This window comes from Dryobates pubescens, chromosome 22 (genome assembly GCF_014839835.1).
Source record: "Dryobates pubescens isolate bDryPub1 chromosome 22, bDryPub1.pri, whole genome shotgun sequence".
NCBI classification, from domain to species: domain Eukaryota; kingdom Metazoa; phylum Chordata; class Aves; order Piciformes; family Picidae; genus Dryobates; species Dryobates pubescens.
This window is the reverse complement of record NC_071633.1, coordinates 9,746,662-9,770,754: the sequence shown is the minus strand read 5'-3', so window position 1 is coordinate 9,770,754 and position 24,093 is coordinate 9,746,662. Positions and strand designations below refer to the sequence as shown.

Genomic DNA, 24,093 nt, shown 5'->3' with positions numbered 1-24,093 from the left:
CCTCTTAGCACAAGTAGAAGAGGGAAATGCCGTCATTATATGATCATACAATATAGAGTTGGTAAAATTATAAATGCCTCAGAGGAAAAAAACAAACAAATAGAACAAAGTTATTTTGAAAATTATTCTGCGCACTCTTCTGCAAGCCCTAGTCTGTGCACAGAGAAATCCCAAAAGGTGTTTGCTCCAACCGTAACTTTATTGCAATGATAATCCTGTAATGGATGGGTACAGCCTCACTGAGTCTGCTGCGCTGGAAAAGTTTATCTGACAATTTTTCCTTCCAGCTACAGCATGCCAAACCTTCACGCAAAGCCTTTGGCAAGTCATGACTTGTTGCAGAAAGAAAAGCTTCAAAGGAATTTGAATCCACCATGAAAGCGTGGACAGATAATACACTGCATTAGCAGTATGATTCATTAAATAGATCTTTAGATTCGGCATGGGCATTTAACACAGTCCAAAAGTTTATATAGTCTCCCTAAAATGAAGACTAGAATGATCATTTATCAATGAAGAAAAAAAACAAACAAAAAAACAAACATAAATACCATCTCTTTTTCCTGTATTATTCAGAAACCTGCTTATAGAAATCCTCTTTTCTCAGAGATGACCTGTGACAGCTCTAATAAAAGAGTAACATTCAAACAAAACTACAATAGGAGTTTCACATCCCCACTAACATTACTGATACAACACCACCAAGATCACTAATTTTTAAGATACAAGCAAAGAATTAAACAATTACGTGGTCTTTAGGATGTGCAGATTATAACATGAATGTTGGGAGAGCTCTCTAATCTCATACTTCAGAGCTCAGTCACTCTCAAATTTGTATCAGTGAGACTGAGATCTACAGTGGGAGAACAGACATGGCTACTGCAAAAAGGCCAGGATCTACACAATACTGTGACACTTGCCTACTAGAAGATTCACACAGCCTCTCTGGGCTGTTCCTAGTGGAAGAGGGTAAGACCTTCCACGTGATTTATCTAAGCAATACCAGCAGTGAGTCAAACCTGCCAAAAAGAGTCTATATAAATTTAGCCATATCAATTCTCTATATCCTTTTCCTCTGCCCACCTCCTGCAGATCTTATCCATGGGGATGAAGGCCTCTGAGTCAAGGGTTCTGCTGCACATTTCTATAGCACTGATCACAAACATGCTGGGATTTCAGATAGCTGCCAACAATGTTATTGCCATACAAATAATATTCTTTTTTCTTCCACAAATCACATAATTTAAGTAGAGAAGACAGATTCTGGCATTTTAAAGGCAGAGAATGTCAAGTCAGAAACTTGGATCTTCTATTTCCATACTATTAAAAAAAAAAAAAAAAAGAATATTCTCATTTGTTAATTTTCAAAGTCAAATAGAGGAGGTGCTGGAGAGCTGCAGTAATTACAGTCACAATTTTGGCTCCTAAAGATGTCTGCCTTTGCCTTAGGAAACTCAGAATATCATATTAAAAATAGCACCTTGGTTACAAAACACCAGTTGTGCAGAGAAAATTCATGAAGAAAACAGAAACAAGATTGTTACACAGAGAACTGTAGTCAGAGTAGATTTAATGGCAACAGCAGCATGAAGAAGGTGCATTTTTTGGATACTTGGCCATTTCAGTGTATCTGTCCACACTGCCCCACCAAACAGCCTGTTATTGAGCTATTTCTCAAGTTCCTAAAATAAAAGAGCCCAGGAGTTTCTAAAGAGGCTACAGAGATAGCATTTGAAAGCCAAGGGCAGCACAGATGATGAAAGTGCCACTGGACTGCGATCATAATATGGCTCAGTGAATAAAACAAGAAAGATTAGAAGATATATATATTTATTTTTTTTTAGGGAAAATAATACAGCACACATGTCATGTCTCCTCTGAGATTGTTTCAAGATATGATGTTAGTTTTCATTTTCACATTAGACAGAATTTTAATTTATTAAAGAAGTTTTGCTAATTGTGGGCCAGTAAATTACTTCACTTATTATCAGTAGTCAACAGTATCTGCTTTGCACTCATGCACGATCCCAAGACACCACAACATGGTCTACTAACACCAGTTTCCAATCTTTGGGCCAAGCATAGCTAACAACATAGTCTTATGGCTGCAATAAACAGGGACAGCTGTTACCCAGTTATGTCCCCTGCCACACTCCATACATAAACAGCTGAAGATGGAGTTTCCTGGGCTGCTCTAATGGCAACCAAAGATTCTCCATCGTTCTCAGGAAGACAGCTAAGACATCTTCACAACTGCTAATACCATCTCAAGATGTGAATCAAACAGATTTTCAAATCACCGCAGATTTTCTTCACCTATCATGTCTCTTAACATTCAGATGGATAATGCTAGCTTATCCCATCGTACTGCGACTTCTGCATGATTTCACAGTATAATGTTCACGACAAGACCTTTCTTCTGCACACAGAATTGAACTGTTTCTGTAGCTTGTCACAGGCAAGTGAACAACATTAAGTAGAGGCAGGCAACTATTTCAAACTTTTATCCCTAGAGACAATGGAGAAACCACATAGCCCATGCTAGGCTCATTGATAAACAAGTGTTTGTAGGCTCTTTTTATTATAAAAGAGGTCCAGATTCTATACTACTGGATACAGATTACTAGACTCTTTCATAAACACTCAGTTCATTTAAGGGAGATACTTTGAACTGCTAAAACAGATACTGCCATAAGAGAGCATGGCACTGGGCCCAAGCTCTCACAAATGATACATAATTCCCAGCAGCTATGCAGAGATCTTACTTTATGTTTCTTTTCATATGCATTTTTCTGTATTTTGGACAAGTAGCTAAAGTCATCCATTAGTACTAAATTGAGCATAACAGCCTTGCAGAAAGTCTAAAGACAGAAGTTTGAATCACCAGCTGCAGGGTGCTTGTGTCAACCTGAGCAACATTTTCCAAAGTGACACCTAGCCAGGATGAATGAAGCACTGAGCTGAGTACAGAACCTTAAGCAGAACAGCTTTCTTCATCTCTGCACAGCCCATAAATCATCTATCTGCTCAAAGATTATAGTATGCAACCCTCATCTTCCACTGAGGCTGTGTCATTATGCAGAGATAACAAATGTCAACAAAACCAAACTTTTTCAGAGAGAAAAGCAAAATACTTCAAGTTAGCAATAAGAAAACTTGTAGAGGGCACAAAAGTCCCAGTTTTCAGCCTTGGCTCCTGATTCACACTTTAACCTTTCATTGAAGACTTTCATGTGAACTACAGAAACTGTCTAGATTGAAGGAAATAAAATTCAGGTCAACTCCCTTCCTAAAACAACCAGTCCTCAGTTTTGGTCATTGTCTCCTAATCATAGTTAAATAAATCCTCAGTGGAATAACCACCAAGGAAGAACAAAATTAGAACAGATCTAAAGCTACTGAAAATATAAAAAAGTTAACAACAACAACAACAATAATAATAATAAATTATGAAGTTGTAGTCAACCAACATCATTAAGTCTTCAGTAGAGAGACCTTGAAATGCTTGCACCTCCAGCAATGCTTGAAATTTACAGCAATTTATGTCTTCTAGCTGAAATCACTCTATTAAGGTTTTCATTAGTGCACCATTCCTAAGCATGGAAGAACATGAAAGTTAAATTCAAATTAATCTGCACTGACATGCAGCAATCTAGAATTACTTGAGAAGTCACAGCATAAAGAGAAAAAATAATGGAATTAATCCTGCATGTCTTACATATCCAAGTAGTTCCTTCTCTTGCAGTTAGTTACACTGGGACAGCAACTCTGCTTGTACAGACTGAATCTGCAGTGGAGCAAGAGCTGTGTTCCCAGGGCTACTGCCTACTGCTGATTTGTTTCTCAGTAGAATAAATACACTGCAGCAAGTGATAAACATGTCTAATTGCTTTTGAAGTTCAGGGAAGGAAATAAGCTGGGAGGATTTAACAATTAATTATTCCCTAAAGTAAAGTACCACAAGAGTAACAGACATGGTAGAATGGCCTTGTGAATCCTAGTGAGCCTGATGTTGTGGAACCCAGCTAGCTAGCCAGGCTGAAAAGAATAGCTACCACAAACTAGAGATTTATATACTACATTCTTCCTCACGTTTGAGATAAAGAAATAAATAAAAGGTAGATATTAAATATGGAATTTACCTACCCAAACCTTTAGATGGCTAAAATGAAGATTCTGGGATGACTTGGTTCCCAAGTCATGGTTCCCAATTACATGACTATGTAATTTCTGAAGGCAAATTATTCCACCCTAACACCTGTCCAAGACACAGGGAATGAATCATACACTGGAGATGTCTCCCTCCCCCAAGTGATTGCAAGGAGTGATTAGATATTCATCTATACGGCCAGGAAATGTTAGCTGAAGTAAACACACAAAGCTAAATATTCTAAGCAGCAGGTTGAGAGAGAACACATCGCCCTCTTACAAATTTTCCCAACAAGTAGGGAGGGCAAGGAATTAAGTTCATTTCATAGACTTCATAATCTTCCTTTTTTTTTTTTTTTGTAAATAATGCTGGAATGTGAACATCATCTGATTAGAACTAGGACAGTTGAGAAAATATTAAAAAGACATTGCATAATAAGACAAGCAGGACAGTACACTAGGTGTTTTAAGTGCTATCAGCTTAACCAGAGCATAGCTTTTCAAGAATAAGGTTCAACTCATCACCTATGGCAGTCTAAAGCTAACAAAGAAAGCAATGAACTGTTCTCTTCTTGCTAGTGTTTTTCCTCTTGCCATTGTTACAAAGTAAACATCTGATGAAAGCAGCCTGCTTGTTGACATGATCTTCCAACTGCACAAGTAACTTCGACAGCTATTTAGTGACAGAGCAAATGCAAGATGCATTATTAAGATGAACAACATGTAGTGATCTGTTTGAAGAACTATTGTATTGATTTTAATAAAATGAGAGGGTTTGGGGTTTTTTATTGAACCGGTACACAGTGTTTTCAAATAAAAATGAGAAAAACTGATTTGAAATCCTGGGTTGGAATCACAGATACTTAATTTAATGTCCCATTCACTAACTTCTGGTAGCAAAGCTGAATAGTAGTAGATTATACATGTACCACACATCTTCATTAGACATGAAAAAGAACTGCATTTTGCATAAACCTATCCATACAGTCTTTTTCCTCAGTTTCTTTCACACACGCAAAAAAAAATACATCACCTTGCTTGTAAACTCTAAAGGAAACAGAAACTGAAAGTTTTTCTCTGTGTGTAGCTTGCCAGCATAAAATATATGCCTCTTACTAAAGATTTTGGGAGGGCAAGGGAGAGAAATCTTTTTAGTACTTGCCAAGTAGTATACAGAAGTCATTGACATTACAGTCAGTGACATGCTACCGCAGAAAAGCATATAGGTCATTGTAAAAGGTAACACGACTTGACCAAACCCATCTTGTAAACCAGGCAAGAATTCATGATTCCATACTCAAGCTCAAGGTTTGGCATCATGTTTCCACTCCATGGAACAATTTTCCATGATCTCTATTGCCCAACTAGCATGCAAGGCCTTCAGTCCAGCCCCATGCTGCCCACCACAGAAGTTAGTATATAGATACACAACTCTTGTATAGCACACCCGTAGGGTACATGACATAAATTAGCACAGTGAGAAAAGAAGGAAACAGGAAAGTACCATACAGGCAGAGCAGACACGCATGCTCTTATTCCATTTCCAGCATACACATGGATGTAAGATACACAGTACGGCAGGTCTATACTTCATTCAAACTTTCCCATGCTTGGCCAATACTGGCACTAATATTTCCCTTTCTGTACTGTTCTTTCTGAACACAAAGCATGTATGCTCTCATTATCTCTAAACTTCTCTTATCTGGAAAGCTCTTTTGAGTCTAATACTTTTCTTGACATCAATATGACTTTAAATCAAAACAAAAAAATCTAAAAAAGTGTTTCACATGAAAGCACCTCTTATTCCTTCTCATTTCCAGTACACTTGATAAAATAGATTGCAATTTACACGCTAAAGGAATTCCCAAATGGCATCTAATTAAACAATTCAATCAGAAAACAAATTAAAATGAAAAATGCAGCAGTTAAAGCGCTCTGGTACTTGCAGGGCAACCTATGGAATGCAATTCTATTACCCATGCTAATTTCATGCCTGTTCAGCACTGCAGAACATCTGAGCTATTGACACCTCTCTCCAATCTAAAAAAAAAATAAAGGTAAATGGTTCAAGGAAAAGTTCAATATCGAACCAGAAATAACACTTATAACCTCATCCAGAACCATTATGGAAGCTGATTTACCAAATTTACGGCAATGAATCACAAAATTTCTCAAAGCTGACCTTCCAGCTCATCACAGATTCAGTCAAGTTCAGAATATTCTTTCCAATGACTTCAGAGTTTTGTACCATGACCCAGAATTCTCAGCATCTCACAGTGCTAAGCAAACCCTAATTAAAATGACACTTTATTCTGCAATCTCTGCCACAGGAATTACTCATGAACCTCAGTTACTATGTCTTGGAAAGTAAAAGCACAGAAAATTTACTTAGGGATAATGACCTGTGATTTTTATTTATCTTAAAGAATAAGTGGTTTCAATAAGGTACCTCCCAAATATATTTTAGTACTTATTACCAAACTGTTCACTTGATTATTTTTAGAAGACTGTCTTCAACTTTCATACAAGTATTAAGGAAAGTATCTTCTCATTTCATTTATGCATAGTCACAGAAAGTTTGTGTTCTAATCCACACCACACTCTCCTCTGATTTAAGTCTACCTTTCTCTATTAATCTGAGGAGAGTCACTGATCAAAGGAGCAGGCTGGTAAGGATGTTATTTTCCTTGAAAAGAAATAAGAGTATTTGAGCTTCACACCACCAAAGCTGAAGGAGTTATGCTCCAACCTCATATGAAAAGTCATTTAATTTCATGTATCTTACTCTTAACAGCGCCTTTTGAAAAAAACGCATGCCTCATACAAGCTTCTGCAGTGCACTCCACTGGCAGACAGACAAGAATATACTTCCTTTTAAAAATCCATTTCAGAGATCAAGAAAAACTTAAAGACTGCCTGAGAAAATTTAAAACTTGCAGGAGCTGCCCTAGCTCATCCTCCCCCCCCCCAAAGTAATATTTTACTAATTTATCCAAGATGACAGACTATCTGAGAAATGAAGGCACTTACACACTGAAAGGTGATGCATCACATTTGAAAAATAATATTCATGTAAATCACAGCAAAGAGGCTGAGCTTTAGTAGTGCTGCAAACTTACAAGTATTGACAAGCAGGGGAAGCCAAATTCACACAGAACTGGCTGCCCTGCCTGCTTCACCTTTCTTCATATTCCCAGACCAGTTGGTCAAACCTTCCTGGAAGTGAGCAAGATTCTTTACACTGGTGATAGGTAACCTTTACCAGACAGTTTGCTCTTCCTTTTTGGATTTAGGATAGACCAGGATCGGGATTTGAGCAGAAGCTATGCAGAGGCAGAGAAAAATGGTCCCTCTCGATTCCGTAAGAGCTCTCACCTACCCCTACTCTCAGTCTCCTCACTATTCAATACACTTAAGCAGACTAGGGGGAAGATTGTACGATGCCATGCAGAAGATGCAAATATAAAGGAAGACACTAAAGATGACCCAGCAAAGCCAAGTCGTGCAAAATCTGAAACTCACAGGAAATAATCCTATTTTCCCACTGCTTGCCCAATTAGACGCTTCTCCCAGAGCTCACATTAAAAAGGGGTCAAATTAAAAAGGCATTACACAAATGAGAAACTGCCCCAGTTATAATCCCAAGAGGCTCCCAACACTACAGCAGCACCAAGGGAAAATCTTGAGAACACCCGGGCAAGCGCAGACTCTCGGCATGGATTAGAAGGGTCAGGTTTATAGGGAGAGAACAAAAATCCCCCTCGCAGCAACCCATTTTGGAGAACAAAAATGACAAACACAACACAATAACGATACCAGCAAGACGGGAAGAGGCTCCGGTGCCCTTCGCACAGAGCCCTCCCCGCGGACCCCCTACTTCATCAACACAGAAGCAGGCATGGACCGAAGCTCAGGTTTATTGTAGCACCAGGCCGAGCCCAGCCCGCCAGGGGCTTCCGCCGCTGCCCAGCGCCCGAGCCGAGCCTCCTGAGAGACCCTCGCCGCCCGGCTCGCCCCGGCACCATGTCCCCAGCCGCGCTGCCACGCACCGCCGCCCACAGCGCTCCCTCCGCGAGCTAGAGGCGACTTCCCGCCGCTGGCGGCCCCGGCAGGAGGGAGGGGAGCGGGGCAGGTCCCCCCCTCGCGTCGCCCGCCTCCGCTGCTCCTCTAGCCAAGAACCGGGCGGAGACCGCCGGGGACTCCCACACGCACCGCAGCCTCCGCGGAGCCCCCGGCTCTTTGAGGCTGAGGAACGGCTCTCCCCGATCGCGACAAGAATGTCACACGCACAGCAAACAAACGCGGCGGGAGGGGATGGAGACTGCACACGGCAAGCGGCGGGGTGGGGAGGAGAGGAAAAGCAAGCGGGGGATAAGGTGGTACCTTGGATGTGCTGCTTGATGACATTTTCCAAATGGTCCAGCCTTTCTATAATCCTTAAAGTGTCCCCTTTGTCTTCCTCTAACTTTTTTTCTGAGATCGGCTCCTGCACTTTCACATAAACACTGGCAATGTAGTTGGTGACCCAGCCCACGTACAGCAGACAGACGATGTTAGTCATTCCACTCAAAATCACGCAAGTGGACACTAAAGTTTTGGTTTTCCTGGTGCACACCATCCTGAGATCCCTCCATATAGCTCCAAAAATCCTGTGATCCAGAAAACAAAAATAAACTGCGATGAAAATGAATCCTTTTCCCCCTTTCCCCGAATCGGAGACGCCACTCAGAAGTCAGTAAATTTCCATGCAAAAAGTTCTCCAATCCACAGAATAATTTAAAAAAAAAAAATTAAAAATTGTCGCCTACCTAGAAGGAGAGGTGGGGGTTGAGAGGGCTGATAATTAGAATCCTGGATTGTAGTACATTAAAATTGCTGAAACTTTGCGACAGCAGTGCCACCAGCAATGTGCCGCCTTGCCAGCCCGCCGCTCTCAGGCACCGGCTCCCGCCACGGACATCAAGGGCGCGAGCAGCCAAGTGCCCAAGAGTGGCAAACTTTGTTCCCTCAGCCGCCGCTTCCCATCGCAACCGGCCACAGCTCCCGAGTCAGACCTTGGGAGCAGCTTGCCGGAGAGTGGGGCTTGCTCGACCGCGGATTGACAGCCCTCTGCTCCAATGAAGAGCTTGCTCCGGCGCGGAGGTTGCTGCCATCACCGTATGGCCGGAGGGGACCCGCGCGGGGCGGGGTTACCGCGGAGGCCCACCTGCTCCTCGCGCACACACACGGCGCTGGGCCCCTCTGTGCTGCCCGCCGGCGGGAGGCGGGGACGGCGGCCTCCCTGCTGTTCCTATAGCTGGCTGCGAAGGATTCCCAGCCCAGCTAGGAAGAAACATCAGCCAGTTGGCGTTTGCTGCTAGGTGCACGCTCTGCTGCTCGGCCGTAGCGCGCAGCCGGTATCATTAGGGCACACGCTCACACACAGTCTCCATTTGCCTGAAGGAGTGGAACCAGAGACGTGCCTTTGGCTCTTCGGCTGTCGGTTCCACAGCTCCAGATACCCAGCGACCACCCACTATTATAGCATGTTTAGCTTTTAGCCTGTTTTCATGCCCCTTCCCCGAGGAGGTTATATTGTTAACCGCTAATTGTTGCTGGCATCCACACCAGCAAGCACCAGTACGCACCCACCGCCTCCCCCACTTCCACAGGAACACTCTCTATCAGAGCAAACCCTGTCCCAGAATTAGTCTCGGGGACCCAGTTTAATTCAGGGTATCTATGCCGCTTTCCTCTCCTCACCTTGTATTTCACGTACACTTCTGGAAACACTAAAAAGACAAATTCCTCTCTATATGAAATAGCACTGTTTTGAGAGAAGGCACACAACAGACAAATCTTTTCCACTCCTATTAGACAGGGACTTTCATACTAAACAAGATCATTTTCTTTTGAGAGTTTCAAAGCAGAACTGTGACATTAGCATGACCAGTAGTAGGCATAAAGAGACATCTGATAATTATCATACTAAAATAATTTTAAGTACTTACTGCCCAGTGAAAGCAAGAAGTAACAAATGCTGCAGATCATACTGTAGTGTGTAGCCACTCTCCACAACTGATCATCACACTAGGGTTATCCTGTGTCAGGAAACACAACAGGTACCAGGACTTACTACTCCGAAGCACACACGTGTGAGCATTCAAACCTACAATTATCTTGAATGTACATTTCAATAACCTAATAGAAGCAAAAGTCACGATTTGTCTTAGGGCTTGGTGTTGGTATTTTTAAGGTAATTACAAGCAAGATTCAAGAGAAGACAGGCAGCTGTCCTGCCAAAAAGCACAATGACTTCTTCCCATCAGTTGGTAGTCTCATAGAAACAGCAACAACTATGGATACTCAAACACACACAACCCGGCTCAGAAAATGAACTCTAAAAATGAACTGACATTGCGGCCAGTGGTACCGAAAGAGGCTAGCCCACAAGATCCCATTTGGAAATTAGAAATAAAACACAAGGCATTTGGATGGGAAAGAGAGAAGACATTTGAAGAAAAAAAAAATAATTAGCAGTAATACAGGAATGTTTGCTAGACAAACCTGTCAATGAACAATCTCAAACTTCACGAAAGAAAAAATGTCAACAGAATTTACTGGTGCAGCTCCCTCACATAAGTCAATTATCCGGCTTGGTCTGCAATGAACATTTGTCTACAGCATCATTTATTTCCCTATTTCCTGTCTTTGTACTTCATTGTTACAGATTCACATCTGGTAGCGACTGGCAGCAGTAAGTGCATACCGCTGGAGACTTTAATAATAGTGTTAACTAGATTACTTTCATCTTTGTAAACTCTGCCTGCAGCCACAAAGTACAAATTCTTCAGCCCTGGCAGTTTAGGCAGAATGTGAGACTTAGCCTTGGACTTCTCAAGTTACAGCAAAACATATCTGAAATCAATCCAGACAGGGGACAAGTAACAAATATTAGTAAGTCATATTTTACATGCAAGTTTATAAAATATTAATTAGCATTTTGTTTTATAAACAAATATGAACAGTATGTGTTACTAACAACTGTCACCACATCCATAAGTGACATAAAGGTTTGAAAAGTGATGGTTAATGTGTCTCACAGGCCTAATGGGTTGCTTATAACAGCACAAAACTAATTAACCTTTTATTACAATAACTATTAATAGTTTATTAGCCCATTACTCCAAACAGTTCTATTTCATTTAGAACTACCATCTCCTATTATCAAAGCTGAACTCCTCAATACCAGTACAGTGGTTCCCTGTCTTCTCATCTGAGCCTTGATTTTACTGAAGCTAGTTTTGAAACTGACTTTACAGCCAAACTTCTAGATGCTTTTATACATTAAAAACACCCTTGTTTTCATGTCTCTGGCATTAATATTCTGGAGTGGTCTTCTTTTATGACTTTATACAAAGTTGGAGGTATCCAAATGTATGTCTTTTGTCATTTTGACTTATTGCATATTATTACAATCCAGCAAGACCCCTATGTGCAGCATATCATTCAAATACATAAGCAGTCCACTTCTATAATTTAATTGGAACAAAAACAAGAACAGGAGCAATAGGAGAAAATAAATGCTGCCAACTTCATATTAGTCAGGGAGAAAATTTAGACTTCTAACATTTAAAATATAGGGGAGCACAAGCTTTATGAAATTTATTCTCTAAAATCACAGTGGTGTTTTTTAAAAGTTCTACTTCAGGTGTTTAAGCTTGAGGCAGTACAATCTTCTGCACAGGTCATTAAACTAGGTGTCTGATTTTGTCCTTGTCTTGATGATGATCTGCTATGTCATGCTATGCAAATTATTTCACTTCTGTTTCACTGTAGATAATGGAAACAGTAATTTCTATTTTTTATGTATCACAGGACTCCGAATGGATTGCCCCCAACTACACTCCTGTAATAAGACACCATTTCGACTAGTGCTAAGGAAATGTTAACCTCACAACCTAGTGCATATGGCTGCCACTTACCTTGCATTATAGTGTTCTGTGAGGAGGTAATTCAATTACTATTTCTCAACTATCATTACAGTTCAGGGAAGGAAAATGATAGAAAGCAAGCTGCATTTAAGAACATTCTTATTGGTGCATTTTGATATGGGCTAAAACATTTTTAGTAGCAAGAGGGTATTTGAAGAAAGCAGTAGCTAAACATCAGCATCAACAGTGTGTACATCCCATTTTACATTAGCAAGTTTGTTACAGCTTGTTAGAAGTCAGTGGAAAAACCTAAAATTTTAACATTGTTTCAATTGCATTCTGTTCATATTCTTAGCCAAAATCCTGTAGGCTTGTGGAGATATAATCTTCATTATTATCTAATTTAAGTAAACTTTCTTCTATTATTCCTTCCCTCTCACCCACAATGATCACATCTTTTGTTTGGAGATATGATAGAAAATTCCAGAGGCACTCAGGAAGTAGCTTTCTGTATTTTGAATGTAAAGGTCACGATCTTTGGTATCTGCTGCCTCTAATCATCTCTCTTATTAAATTTAAACCAATCTTAAAACTTGTAAATAACTCATAAAAAGACATACACTGGTACTGTAGCGATGCCTTCACATATTCTAGAGCTGGGTTTCAAAGTAAGGGATTTGTCATATAGATGTTGTAGAAGAATGCAAAAATTGGAGGGGAGGAAAATAGGAAGCAAAACTGAATGGATGAAAAATAGGTTGGAGGAAGACAAGCAAAAACTGAAAACTGCTTTTTCATTGTTATGCTGGGATACATTATCAGGATCTTTACTCTTCTGGCATTTTCTCTCTTCCCTGCTATTTTCCCTCTTTCCCATGCCTTTTTTGGGTCCATATCTGCTCTCTTTCTTTTACTCCCTGTCATCTTTCCCATCCCTCATTTAAAAATAACCACTGTTAAGTTTACACTAGTTCTGTTACACCCTTTGTGACATTTTTATGAATCATCAGTTCATTTAGGTTACGTGGGATGCCTTTTTTTCCACTGCTTGGCAAAGACTGCTCCAAGCATCAGCTACAGTGAAATTCAGCCCCTATCACCATACTGCAGTCTCCAGAGTAGAGGTAATGTGTGCCCAATTCACAGACATTCCATGGCATTGGGATAAGTAACACCCATGAAGCATCCTTTCAGAATGTTTCACCTAGCACTGAAAGGAAGAAAGGAAACAGTACAGGAGATACAGAAATGAGACAAGAGTGTGTACTATTTCAAGCTGAAAACAGAACTGGATCTTGTCTTCTGAATCTTACTGCACGTAAAGCAATAAGAAAACACCTCATGCAAAGGGAACAGAACAGAGCTATAAGGAACATGAAATTATGTAATGGAAACCGATGTACAGAAGCAACATGCAAATGACAAGGGCACATGGTACATATTGTCTTCTCCATCATCAGATTCATGCCTTGTAAGACATTTGCCATTCCCCTTATATAGCTGCTACAAAATTTATGTCTGTATTTTTTGTTTCCAGATGGCATTTTCCATTCTCAGTGTTTGCTAGGCTTATCTTGTCTATTTGTCCTTCCAAAATGTTCTTCTATTCAAAACATCAAAAATCACTTTATATTTTAATTGATCTCTGCTATGCTGTTTTACCAGTTATTTTTATACACTGGTGTGATTTATTTTTTTCTGGCAGCATTACATTGCACTATTTATTTGCTGCAAAACTCTCAGTTTATCTATCTCAAGTGAATCACATGTGACCAGCAATTCACCAGTATAAGTAAAAGATGCAACATATGGTCCTTTGCAAGTGGCATGTCTGCAGTCACTCTGAGAGAACCATTATGTTCTGTTCTTTTCAAAGCTGTCATACGTCCACCACCCAATGACAACCCTGTCCCTAAGCAACTTCAAGTATCTTCATTTCTGGGTGTTAAACATTTGAAACACATTTCCAGAGACTGCAGCCCACTTGTCTCTGAATCTTTTTATATTCAAAGGAAAAAATTAGTAAAACTGAAATCATTTGTGATATCTAAGAATCCTGAGTTTCTTAACCCACTTCTTAGTGCTGTTGTTCCTGCCTTTAACAGTACAAATCACTGCACTATGTCAACCTAAAACTGATGCAGCTGAATATATCCTATTTCCAATATTGTCTAGCTCTGAACATTTAGGGACAAGAATAGTCTTTTTTCCCAGGCTTTACCTGGTGAAAATTCAATACATTTAATGACTTAAAGACTTTCTGTGTTGGAGGTTGCCCTGTAAGCACTTAAAAATTCACAAATTAATCCCTCTTTGAACCTGTACTTCTTCATATTCCAAAGAAGTGTGAACGATCACTTTGCAGTCACCTTTTCATCTGTGTTTAGGCCTATCATACTCCTTAGATAGCTCTTGGCCAGTCTAAGTCTCAGATATGCAGCCTCTCCTCACATGACAGGAACTCTATACTTCAATTACTTCTTGGCCTTTTCTACTTTTTTTGGTGTGTTTTGGTGTTATGGTTAATGGCACAATAGGTAGAAATGAAATGGTGTTCCATAATTTGGAAGATTTCCAGTCTAGAAGCTGGCTTCAGATATGATTCTAGGCTCCAGCTGTAACATTATTTACAGCTTAATTTACAGCTTGAATTTTTATCAGCACAACACATACACAGAATCCACAGCTTCTTTAGGCCAAATAAAAGCTACAAAATGTATTTTGCAACAGGCACCCAGCAGTTCACTAAGCCACAGCTTTTACTCTGATGGTCACATGAAAGGATTACAGAAATGCTCAGGCTTTTTTGACTGAAGGACTGCAAGTGCGAATTTTTTTTTAAATGTGCTCAAGTGGTTTCACCCTTCCGTGCATTGTCTTTTCTATTCAGGTTCAGAACCAAACAGGATTCACATTGTGATTATGGCTACTGCTTTGTTCGTTGCCAAATTCATACCAGATGCCAGAAGTATATCAAACTATCTATTCCTTTGTCATTCCTACATAGGCTGCACACTATGAAAAAAGAATTTTGTTTTATAAATTCACTTATGTTTACAGAGCTCAACACAAGAAAGGGCATGAATTTCTATTTACCTCTGCTAACGCTAGCTCACAGTATGTCTGTCCAGTCACAAGGTAAGTCCTCACCAATTAGCAATACCACAAGATCAAAAGAAACAAGTTACAAATTTTCCTGTGTTGGCATTTCAGTTTATCTTCCTGTTCTTTGTAGTATTTGCATCATACATGCTAGAAAAGTCTCTTCTAAATTCCCTTCTGCCCTACAGAGAACTGCCACGAAAACCTTACTGGCTTCTGAGGTCTAGAAGAGAAAGTGAGAGCTCAAAAGTCTATCTGAATCCTTTGTGTTACTGAAATAACAAACACCACATGCATAAAGTCAACTGCAGAATGACTTTACTATGGAAACAACATGACAAAAAGACATTTAGATGTATACATTTATGCACTAGATTGGTAGCACTAATAGGAGATGAGATCAGAAAGCATCAGTCCATAACAGGAAGGGGTTTTAGAGGTTTTTAAGAATTATTTTTTGCTTTTTTTGGGAGGTTTTGGTGGGGTTTTTTTGTTGTTGCTTTTGTCTGGGTTGTTTGTTTGTTTGTTTGTTTTAGTTACCTCAAAATAGTCAACATAAGAGACACTGATTCAGTTCCTCAGGTTGCCATAGCTTTATGAAATTAAATGGCAATTTTGAAATTCAGCAGCCTGAACACCTATTATGAAATCTTGGAGGGTATCTAAGTAATTACTTTTCAGCCACTGAGATAGCATCCAGACATTTTAAAGGATACTATTGCTTATGTTTGCCAACCTATACAGTTTTAAAAAGCTGCAAGATAACATAGGCTTAAGAGGAAGGTGCAATACTACAAATTTATACCACATCTCTTCCTCCTTCGCACCTCTCAGTTGTCTGTTTTCAAGTACCCACTTTTATGGTGTTGGTTTTGTTATACAATTTCCTGTATAGGATTACATTCTATTGGCTTCTTGCCAAAAATATTCAGACAGAACACTGTAGCTGACATTTCTTCAGGCAACTGCAGTGTGACACCTACATACAGCACTGTGCTAAAACACAAATTTCACTGATCTTAAACATCTAATCGTGTGGAGGCTTAGAGATGACTAGCAATGAACATAGGTCAGAACTGTTGGTTTAATGCCATCTTCACAGCAGGGACTCGGGTTAACCTCAACCATAAAACAGTGCTAACCACAACAGCTTTTTTCCACACAGTAGGGAGAAGTGCAAAAATCTTCAGCTGAAATAAATCAGCATAGATCTTGCTGAAACCATAAAAGAACACGAGTCTCCATCAGCTAACTGTCTGAGATCTTGTATTTAATGTCCTGTTCATTAAAAGATCTAATTTGGTGTTACAGGATGAAATTTATTGCTTTACGATTAGACAAGTCCCTAGTGAATGTAAAAGGTGTCCCATCTGGCTGTGTTTCCAACTGGCAAGGTAGCTATAAGTTATTCCAAAGTCAGTTGTATAGGAGTTGTAGAAACCAATTTCCAGTTTAAAGCCAAGAATGTTCTGTCTGCTAATAAAGAGAACAAGACAAAGTTGAATTTTGCCATCAGGCTTCTAGTTACTAGCAACTGTTAAACATACTAGAAAACCTGATAAGGACAATTCACTAAGGCTAAGCAACTTGGATGAAGTTTCTATCTAGGTGCTGATAAAGAAGTGCAATATGGATCATGGATCCCTGTTTGTAAAATGTGGAAACTGCAGCAGAGTCAGCTTCTCTGTGGCCACAGACATTTGGCTCAAGGCTCACGTCCCCCAACAAGTCCTGCCTCAACAATCTTCTTCTTTAACCAGGGTGTTAGAAATTTTCCACTGCAAATGCTTCAGAAATAAAGTTTTTAACTTTGAGAGTTAATGTCAGTTCTTGGTGGGTCACTAATACCATGAAAAAATTGTGCAAAGTGGCACTACTAGTAACTTCCTAAGTGACAACAGCCCTTCTTCTTCCTCCATCTGGGCTTCTCAATTGAAGTACCTTAGAAACCAGATGATACAGAATCAATATTCACATACTGACTTGCTTGGTAAACAAACCATATAAAGAAAATTTTAAACTCTTGCAGTGGAAAGTAAAGAGCAAAGGGTAGACAAAAAGTGGAGGATTATGAGAAAATATAGGAAAACAACTCAACCTGTGAGCAAAGGGAAAAAACAAGGTACAATAAAAATGTTACATTTAGTATTAATTGATCACTAGTGACCCAAGATACCACTCCATGCTTGCTTTGTTTTTTCTCTCAAGGAAAGGACCACTGGGAGGACTAAATAGAAGCATCTAATTTGGTGTTTATTTTCTGGTGACATTCATTTACCTCCTGCTGTAAAAGAGTTGTGGAAAAAAACAACCCAACCATGTTTCAGTATAATTCTCCCCTACCCCATCCAGCTCAGGCATTTTCCACCAGTTTTAACTTAGATTTATCTATTGCATGGCAAGCATTATTTCATTAAAATGCTGTGTTCTGAGGATGACTCATCAGTCGAATAGTATTTCTGCAAAATATCTACAGAACTTGGTGATGCCAGGCTGCAGAACACACTGCTAGCTGTTAAAAGCAGTAATAATTCTAATTGCCATTTTGATGAGAGTAAAAGCAGGTAGGCATAATCTGGGAGTTAGCCTTGGGGGTTTTGTTCAGCAGGACCTTCTGTTTGCACATTTAATCATTATCCATTTCTCTCAGTATTCTCTGCATCTGCTCTCAGTAGATGCATTTTTAAGTGCATTCTGATCCATTCTGATAATCAAATGGCATTTAAAACACTCAGCATATAGCAACAAGGTGACTTTTGTGTTTGGTATTAGGACATCTGTTAGTATCTGTTGCCAGTTTGTGGCAAATAAAAGAACTTAGTTATACTGTGATACCGTGAAACTCACGAGACAAGGCAAGACTTCACCTATGATGCTACCAACTAAGATTTGTTTCATTTCCCCAGAAAAATCCAACCAACATCATCCTATCATTCCTCTACCATCTTGAAAGTTCAATTGCAAGGTCCTGTTTGAACACTTAGAATTTAAACGTGTTTAAATCTTCAAGGGCAATATAAAGGGCAAAATAAAGGGCAAACCCCCAGAGAAAACTGGAAAAAGCAAGCCAGTCATTCAGGACTCACCCTTCTTTTTTTTTCTTCTTTCTTTCTTCTCCCCTTCCCCTTGTTTCCTTGTTGGTTTTTGTTATTTTCCTTAAAGGAAAACCACTTAATAGCCATGACAAACACAAAAGGAGGAGTAAAAGTGAAGTGCCACAAGCTGACTTCATTAAAGCTTGTTTTCCAGTTCTCCACGCCCCGTCAAAGAACCCAGAAATATCTCTACAATGCCAACACTGCTTCATTATTTTTGTTTTGTTAAAGTGAGGCAAAAAACATCACTCCATCAGCAAGAAAGAATCCTCTTTGTCATCTGATGTGTGAATATATGCAATGAAATTGCTTACATTTTGCCTAATGGACCAACATTTTATCATTAGCACTGTCAGAGTGAGACAAAATATCACTTTAGTGATCCACAGATACAGAACATTACTATTATGAACAATAGGAAGCAGAAAACATTTCAAACTAATTCATGTTTAGTGCAAGTAATATACTAATTAATTCAAATAGTTTTGTTTTTAAGAGGATGAGACCAAAACCTGGCTTAAAGAACTACATTATTCCTTTAAAGCCATTAACTTTAGCCAACATGCGGCACAAACACAATTAATAGATCATTAAGAAATATTAATTTCTCCCCTAGGACAATTCCAACAAAAGAGGAAAAGCATTAGTCTCAAATATGATTTTAAAGCCTTTGCCTAAAAACTAGGTTTGAGTTGTTTTTTTTTTCTCCTCAAGCTTTTCTACATAAAAATTTCCTTTTTAATGGGAAAAGGCATTTTAACTAAAGAATAAATAGATTTTTTAAAATTGATTTTTTACATTTTTTTATTATTAACACCATAGTCACCCTAATAGCAATTACTATGCTAAGTAAAGACAAATTAAAGGGGAAAAAAAAAGACAAAAGGAAAACCTTGCAAACTCTGCAACCGCAGTTATCTACTTTCAGTCATTAAATATACGAAACACTGAAGTTGCTATGAAATGCTCCCTTCTAACTTGTGTTACTGGCAGTAGAAATCTAGAACCTCTATTGAAGTTTTGCTAGATGCCATTGCCAAAACCTGCATTTTTCCCTCCTGATAGCTAGATATTTAGCAAAGCTAAAGGAAAATCCAGATTGAGGCTAAAGGAGGCTTAACACCAGTAATTCATGTATCAGTGCCGTTGGGCTTTGCTGAGCATTTCACTAGTCTGCTTTGCTGACCATTTCACTAGTCTGCTTCCTTTCCAGTAGGCTAACACAAGGAATCTGCATGAGAGACCAATAATTTCATTAACTGCTTGAAGCTGGTTGGGTTGGAACATGAAACTTTTGGCAAGACTGTAAATTAGAGGGTGTATATTTACACAGCTTTGTAAGTGAAGCAGAGTTCGTTCATAAAGAAGCTTAATGGACAGTAAATGTAATTGCATCTATTAAAGAAAAAAAATTCCAAACATTTAGCTGACAGCTCAAGTATGAATAAATGGACTCTGCAATCACTAAGCCGAAATAAGTACTGTTCAGGAATCTAAGGTTACATATTTGTACCTCACTGGTTACAAGAGAAGTCTTCATATTATATCTTTCCCAGAGGGCGATTGACACTGCCCACATGTAAACATGAAATCCATGTGTACTGGTTGTAAACATTGCTGCTTTTTCTCTTCTAGTTGCAGCTAGAAAGTCTTTTTGTTTCTGACTAATAAGAGTGTCTTATCGTTTGAGAACTGCAAAATTGTTAAATCTGAGATTGCTCCCAAATACCAGGAACACTTTCAGATCAAGTCTACAGTGTTACAGATGGAAACCATGACTCTCTTACCCTTTTACATACTATAATTCTTTTGTGACACTAAAGTAAACAAAACTAAATTGTTAAGCTGAGGATGGCATTAACCATATAAATAAACTACAGGTAACACAGGAAATTACAGGTAACATAGGACACTTGTAAAGCAGAATTGTGTGCTCACCACTTAGGCTGATGACTGTATTTACCATCAGTCCCCATCTGTTTGCCGTTACCACGTTATGCTCTGCTGAGTGCAGACCTGTGTTATACATCTGCTCAACTGCAGAACTATGGCAGCACACTGGGAGCTTTGTGCAAGGAGGCCAGCATCTTGGGAGAAGAACAGAAGCCTCATCTGACTTCAAATGCTTGACGAATCGAATCTTTAAATGTTGCCCTATCAACATATCTCTCATGCTAGTGCTTTTAGTTATTCCCTACTAGTGTTCAGAGGCCAGATCATTGTGTATAGCTGGTTTTCCTCATAAAGAAGATACTACATCACCAGTCTTTAGAAAGGCAAGAGACAGAAGGTGTCCCTGCTTCCAAAAGATTTCTATCCCCAAGAACCATCACTGCAGTGTTGTGCTGCTGCTTCACGTAAGTTTCAGGCAAGCTTAACTCTTCACAAGATAGCTGTAGCTGACAATTCTAAAACCAACATGGGCTTCTCCCTTATCCTTCCCTCCCACTCCAAATTAATCATTCGGAATACTTAACTATTATACATCATAGAATACCTAGATATTATACATTATACCTATGTATTATACATCATGCATACTTCAGTTATCACCACATCAAGTACCTTCATTCATCAGCAGGCAACACGCAATGAATTCACTGTAAACACAGTACACCACAGTGAAATGGTTTCACTTCCTCCAGGCCAGGAAAACCTATGAAAAGATGGAAAGATTTTGCCTTTGAAACAATTAAGTGTGGAGAAAGTTACTACTTAGCAGCCAATAATTGAAAGACAATTACACATTGACAAGCAAGATGATAGCATTTCATTGATGGTTTTATATAAAAACAAAGACAGAAACACAAAGAATTGCTCCATTATTACTTTAGTGCTAGACTCATCACCCTTTTATTAACAGACGTTTTCTTCAGTAAATTTTAAATGTGAAAATCTTATGTTCTGAAGTTCCTAAAGGCTGCTTTTCCACCACTTGCAGATTAAGTTCAACTGATTGTTGGGCAGATGGTGAGAAAGACAGTACATAATGTGTTCATGATCCCACTGACACAGATTACACTCTTCAAGAGGTAATTGGAGCACTTTGATATACCATTTCTTCATCCAGGGCCATCAGATAAGGAAGGTTCCTCAGTTTCACTGACACTTCCTCCCTAGTAAACTGTACTTCAATTATTATGTAAGTCTCTTAGCTTTTATTACAGTACATATGGAGCTGATCCTCTCCTGACATTTGAATAATCTGTCTTCACCTAGCAGGTGCATTCTCCTTTCAATTTATTTATTTTTTTTTTAATAGCCTCCTGAAAAAAAATTCTGGAAAACTGAAAGAGAATGAACTAGAATTATGCTGATGGACAGATGCATTATATTTAGCAGAGCCTAAGAATGGTGCTATACTGAAAAAAAAAATTAAACCCACACTTATGGCAGAGTAAGCAAATCAAGTGAGAACATCCATGCATTTCATTTTCAGGTCAGCCCACAGCTGCCATACTCTGCTCCTTCTTGTGCTAATGGTAATAGTCTAAGAGTTGAAGCAACCTTTGTATCATTCACTTCTCCAGATGGAACCCAACTTCTGGTTGCAGAGATCTCTTTAAGCCATAGTAATGGAAGTACATGACTTGACTGCCTCAGAGGAACACAACAACTATAAGACAGATGCTCTTCCACAGAGTGAAATGGATTCTATCACAGGCAGCTAATGTGCATTCTTCAGGATCTTAGGAGCATTTGGTGTTCTTTTTTTCTGTTGCAGAAATTTCAAGAAACAAATAACAAATGTAGCCTGCAACCTGATAGAGCATGCTTGACTTGTCAATTAGTTGTAAGGCTTCTCATTTAAAATACAACTTATTGTGTAATCCTTCTGCAGGTCCTCTGCAAATGGATGGTTCAGACCTGCAAAAGAAGCCCACAGGCTTAGAAAGCCCTCCAGAAAGATGAACTTAGCTGGGATAAGGAAATACACCATTTTAATACATATCTGAGCCAACTTGATGAGATTCATTTCAAATAACTCACGTTCAGCTTTATGACAACCTGTGACCTCCAGGCTTTGGATCAGTAGGTGGTTCAAGTAGACTGAGTAAGGAGAAAAATCCATAAATGATTTGATTTTTCCAGCTCAGGGCTTTGGCCATGTGCCTAGTGAACTCTCTATTATTTTAAGTCATTCAGTTAAAGGAATGAAAATATCCCCTATTAATAAGATGAGAGCTAGACGTTTAAGTGCCAGTTTACAGTATTAGGAAGGACAGCATATCACCAATTTGCTGACAGAAGAATCACTGGAAATCAGCCTCTGCCCCTCCTTTGAACACAATCAAGATTATCACATGGATGCCCGAAGCCATGACTTGTTTTATCAGTATGCCTCTTGTTGTCTATTTCACAGGTATGTGAATCATATAATCATACTAGCAAATCCATCTTTTAAGAGGATGAAGTCAATGCAGAACAAAAAGACCACAAAACTTGGAGATTTCAGTGCCCAAGGAAAGCCAAAACGAGACAGCTATTTAGGCAAGGCAAGAATAAGACTCAGTTCTGAAAATGTAAGGTTTATGCTATGATTTAGCTAAAACTAGGAACTAAGGACCTGAATGTTAACCACAATTTCATTACTATAGGATATTATTATCTGAAATAGATGAGCAAAATAGCATGTGCATTCTGTATAAGGTGTTGTTAGCTGACAAAGGTAAAACACAGTTGCAGTTGAAACTGCTATTTGAATAGTTAGCATTGGTTATGGAAAACATGCAGGTACATGTAAAAGAGTCTATTTTAAGAATTCTAAAGAGTGAAGATTTCTAACCATGATGTTCTCCATGCTGTTTGGCAACTCCAGTTTCCCCTCATGAAGAAAAGCTTTGCTTCACCTCCTGCTAAAAAGATCCCCCATGATATGTTAATTTTTCTTTTCTGTATTATCTATTTTATCGCCACAGTTGCCTTATCTGCTTTTTTTTCAAGGACGATGCAGTTGCAAGTACTGTTCTGCATCCCATGATAGATTTTATTAATGACATCAAACACTGTTTTATGCTTTGCCTTGTTATTAAGTTCTGTGGGAGCAGTGGATATTGCATTCCTTCCTGCAAGTTCTGTAATTTTTCTGAGTTTTGATAAAGCCATTAATCACAACATGACTATGCTAATCCAAACTACTTATGTCCAAGACAATTCTAACAATAAGTGCTCTTTAAATAACCATTCTCCTTTACCTAATACTTACCTGTACAGATTTTCTCTGCTTAAGTAGTAGCCTTTATTAACAAATACAAAAAATAAGGACTAAAGTAACAATTGTATTTCAGTAACATTTCCTCTAAGAGTTTGAATAGGGCTGAACTTATGAGCTCAGCATCTCATTATGTCGTAATTGACCTCACATTCTAGCAACTTCATTAGTAGTTGAAAATATTCAACATCTGGCAATACTTGGACTTAAATGATGCAAAACACCTGAAAAGTCACAAATGAAAAGGAATATAAACAGTACTGAATAGTTTGCCTCTCTGTATGGTAGCCTGATACTGTAAACCTTCTGCTGGTTACAAGTATTTGTGCTGCTTGCATTTGCTATGGGTTTACAGCAAAACAAGAAATGCAGTCCTGACGTACATGTATCACATAAGTCTGCAACAGTCAAGGGATTTCAGAGCACTGATTTCAGTGCTCTTTTATGGCATAAGTATTACAGCTCAATGTGCTTGGAAACAGGCAATATGATTTCCCAAGTTTAAATAAACTCTACTAGTTACCCCACGTTTAATTTTTTTGTCAAGGAGCCCCCTAATACCAGCTCATTTTGTAAGCCCCCAGACAGCCAGCTTTGGTTCTGTGAAGGGGAAGAAGAAAAA

General features: G+C 39.0%; 1 protein-coding gene across 1 annotated transcript in view; it reads right to left on the bottom strand.

Moving 5' to 3' along the window:
• The window catches only part of GALNT18 (polypeptide N-acetylgalactosaminyltransferase 18), a 178,862-nt gene extending 169,580 nt beyond the window's left edge, over positions 1–9,282 (bottom strand). Inside the window, exons 1-2 of the mRNA XM_054172020.1 lie at positions 8,958–9,282; positions 8,533–8,798 (exon numbers count right to left, since the gene is read on the bottom strand). Coding sequence (XP_054027995.1) covers positions 8,533–8,767 — 235 coding nt within the window. The 5' untranslated portion in view covers positions 8,768–8,798; positions 8,958–9,282. The remainder of the gene's footprint in view (positions 1–8,532; positions 8,799–8,957) is intronic.
• Between the last annotated feature and the right edge of the window lie 14,811 nt (positions 9,283–24,093).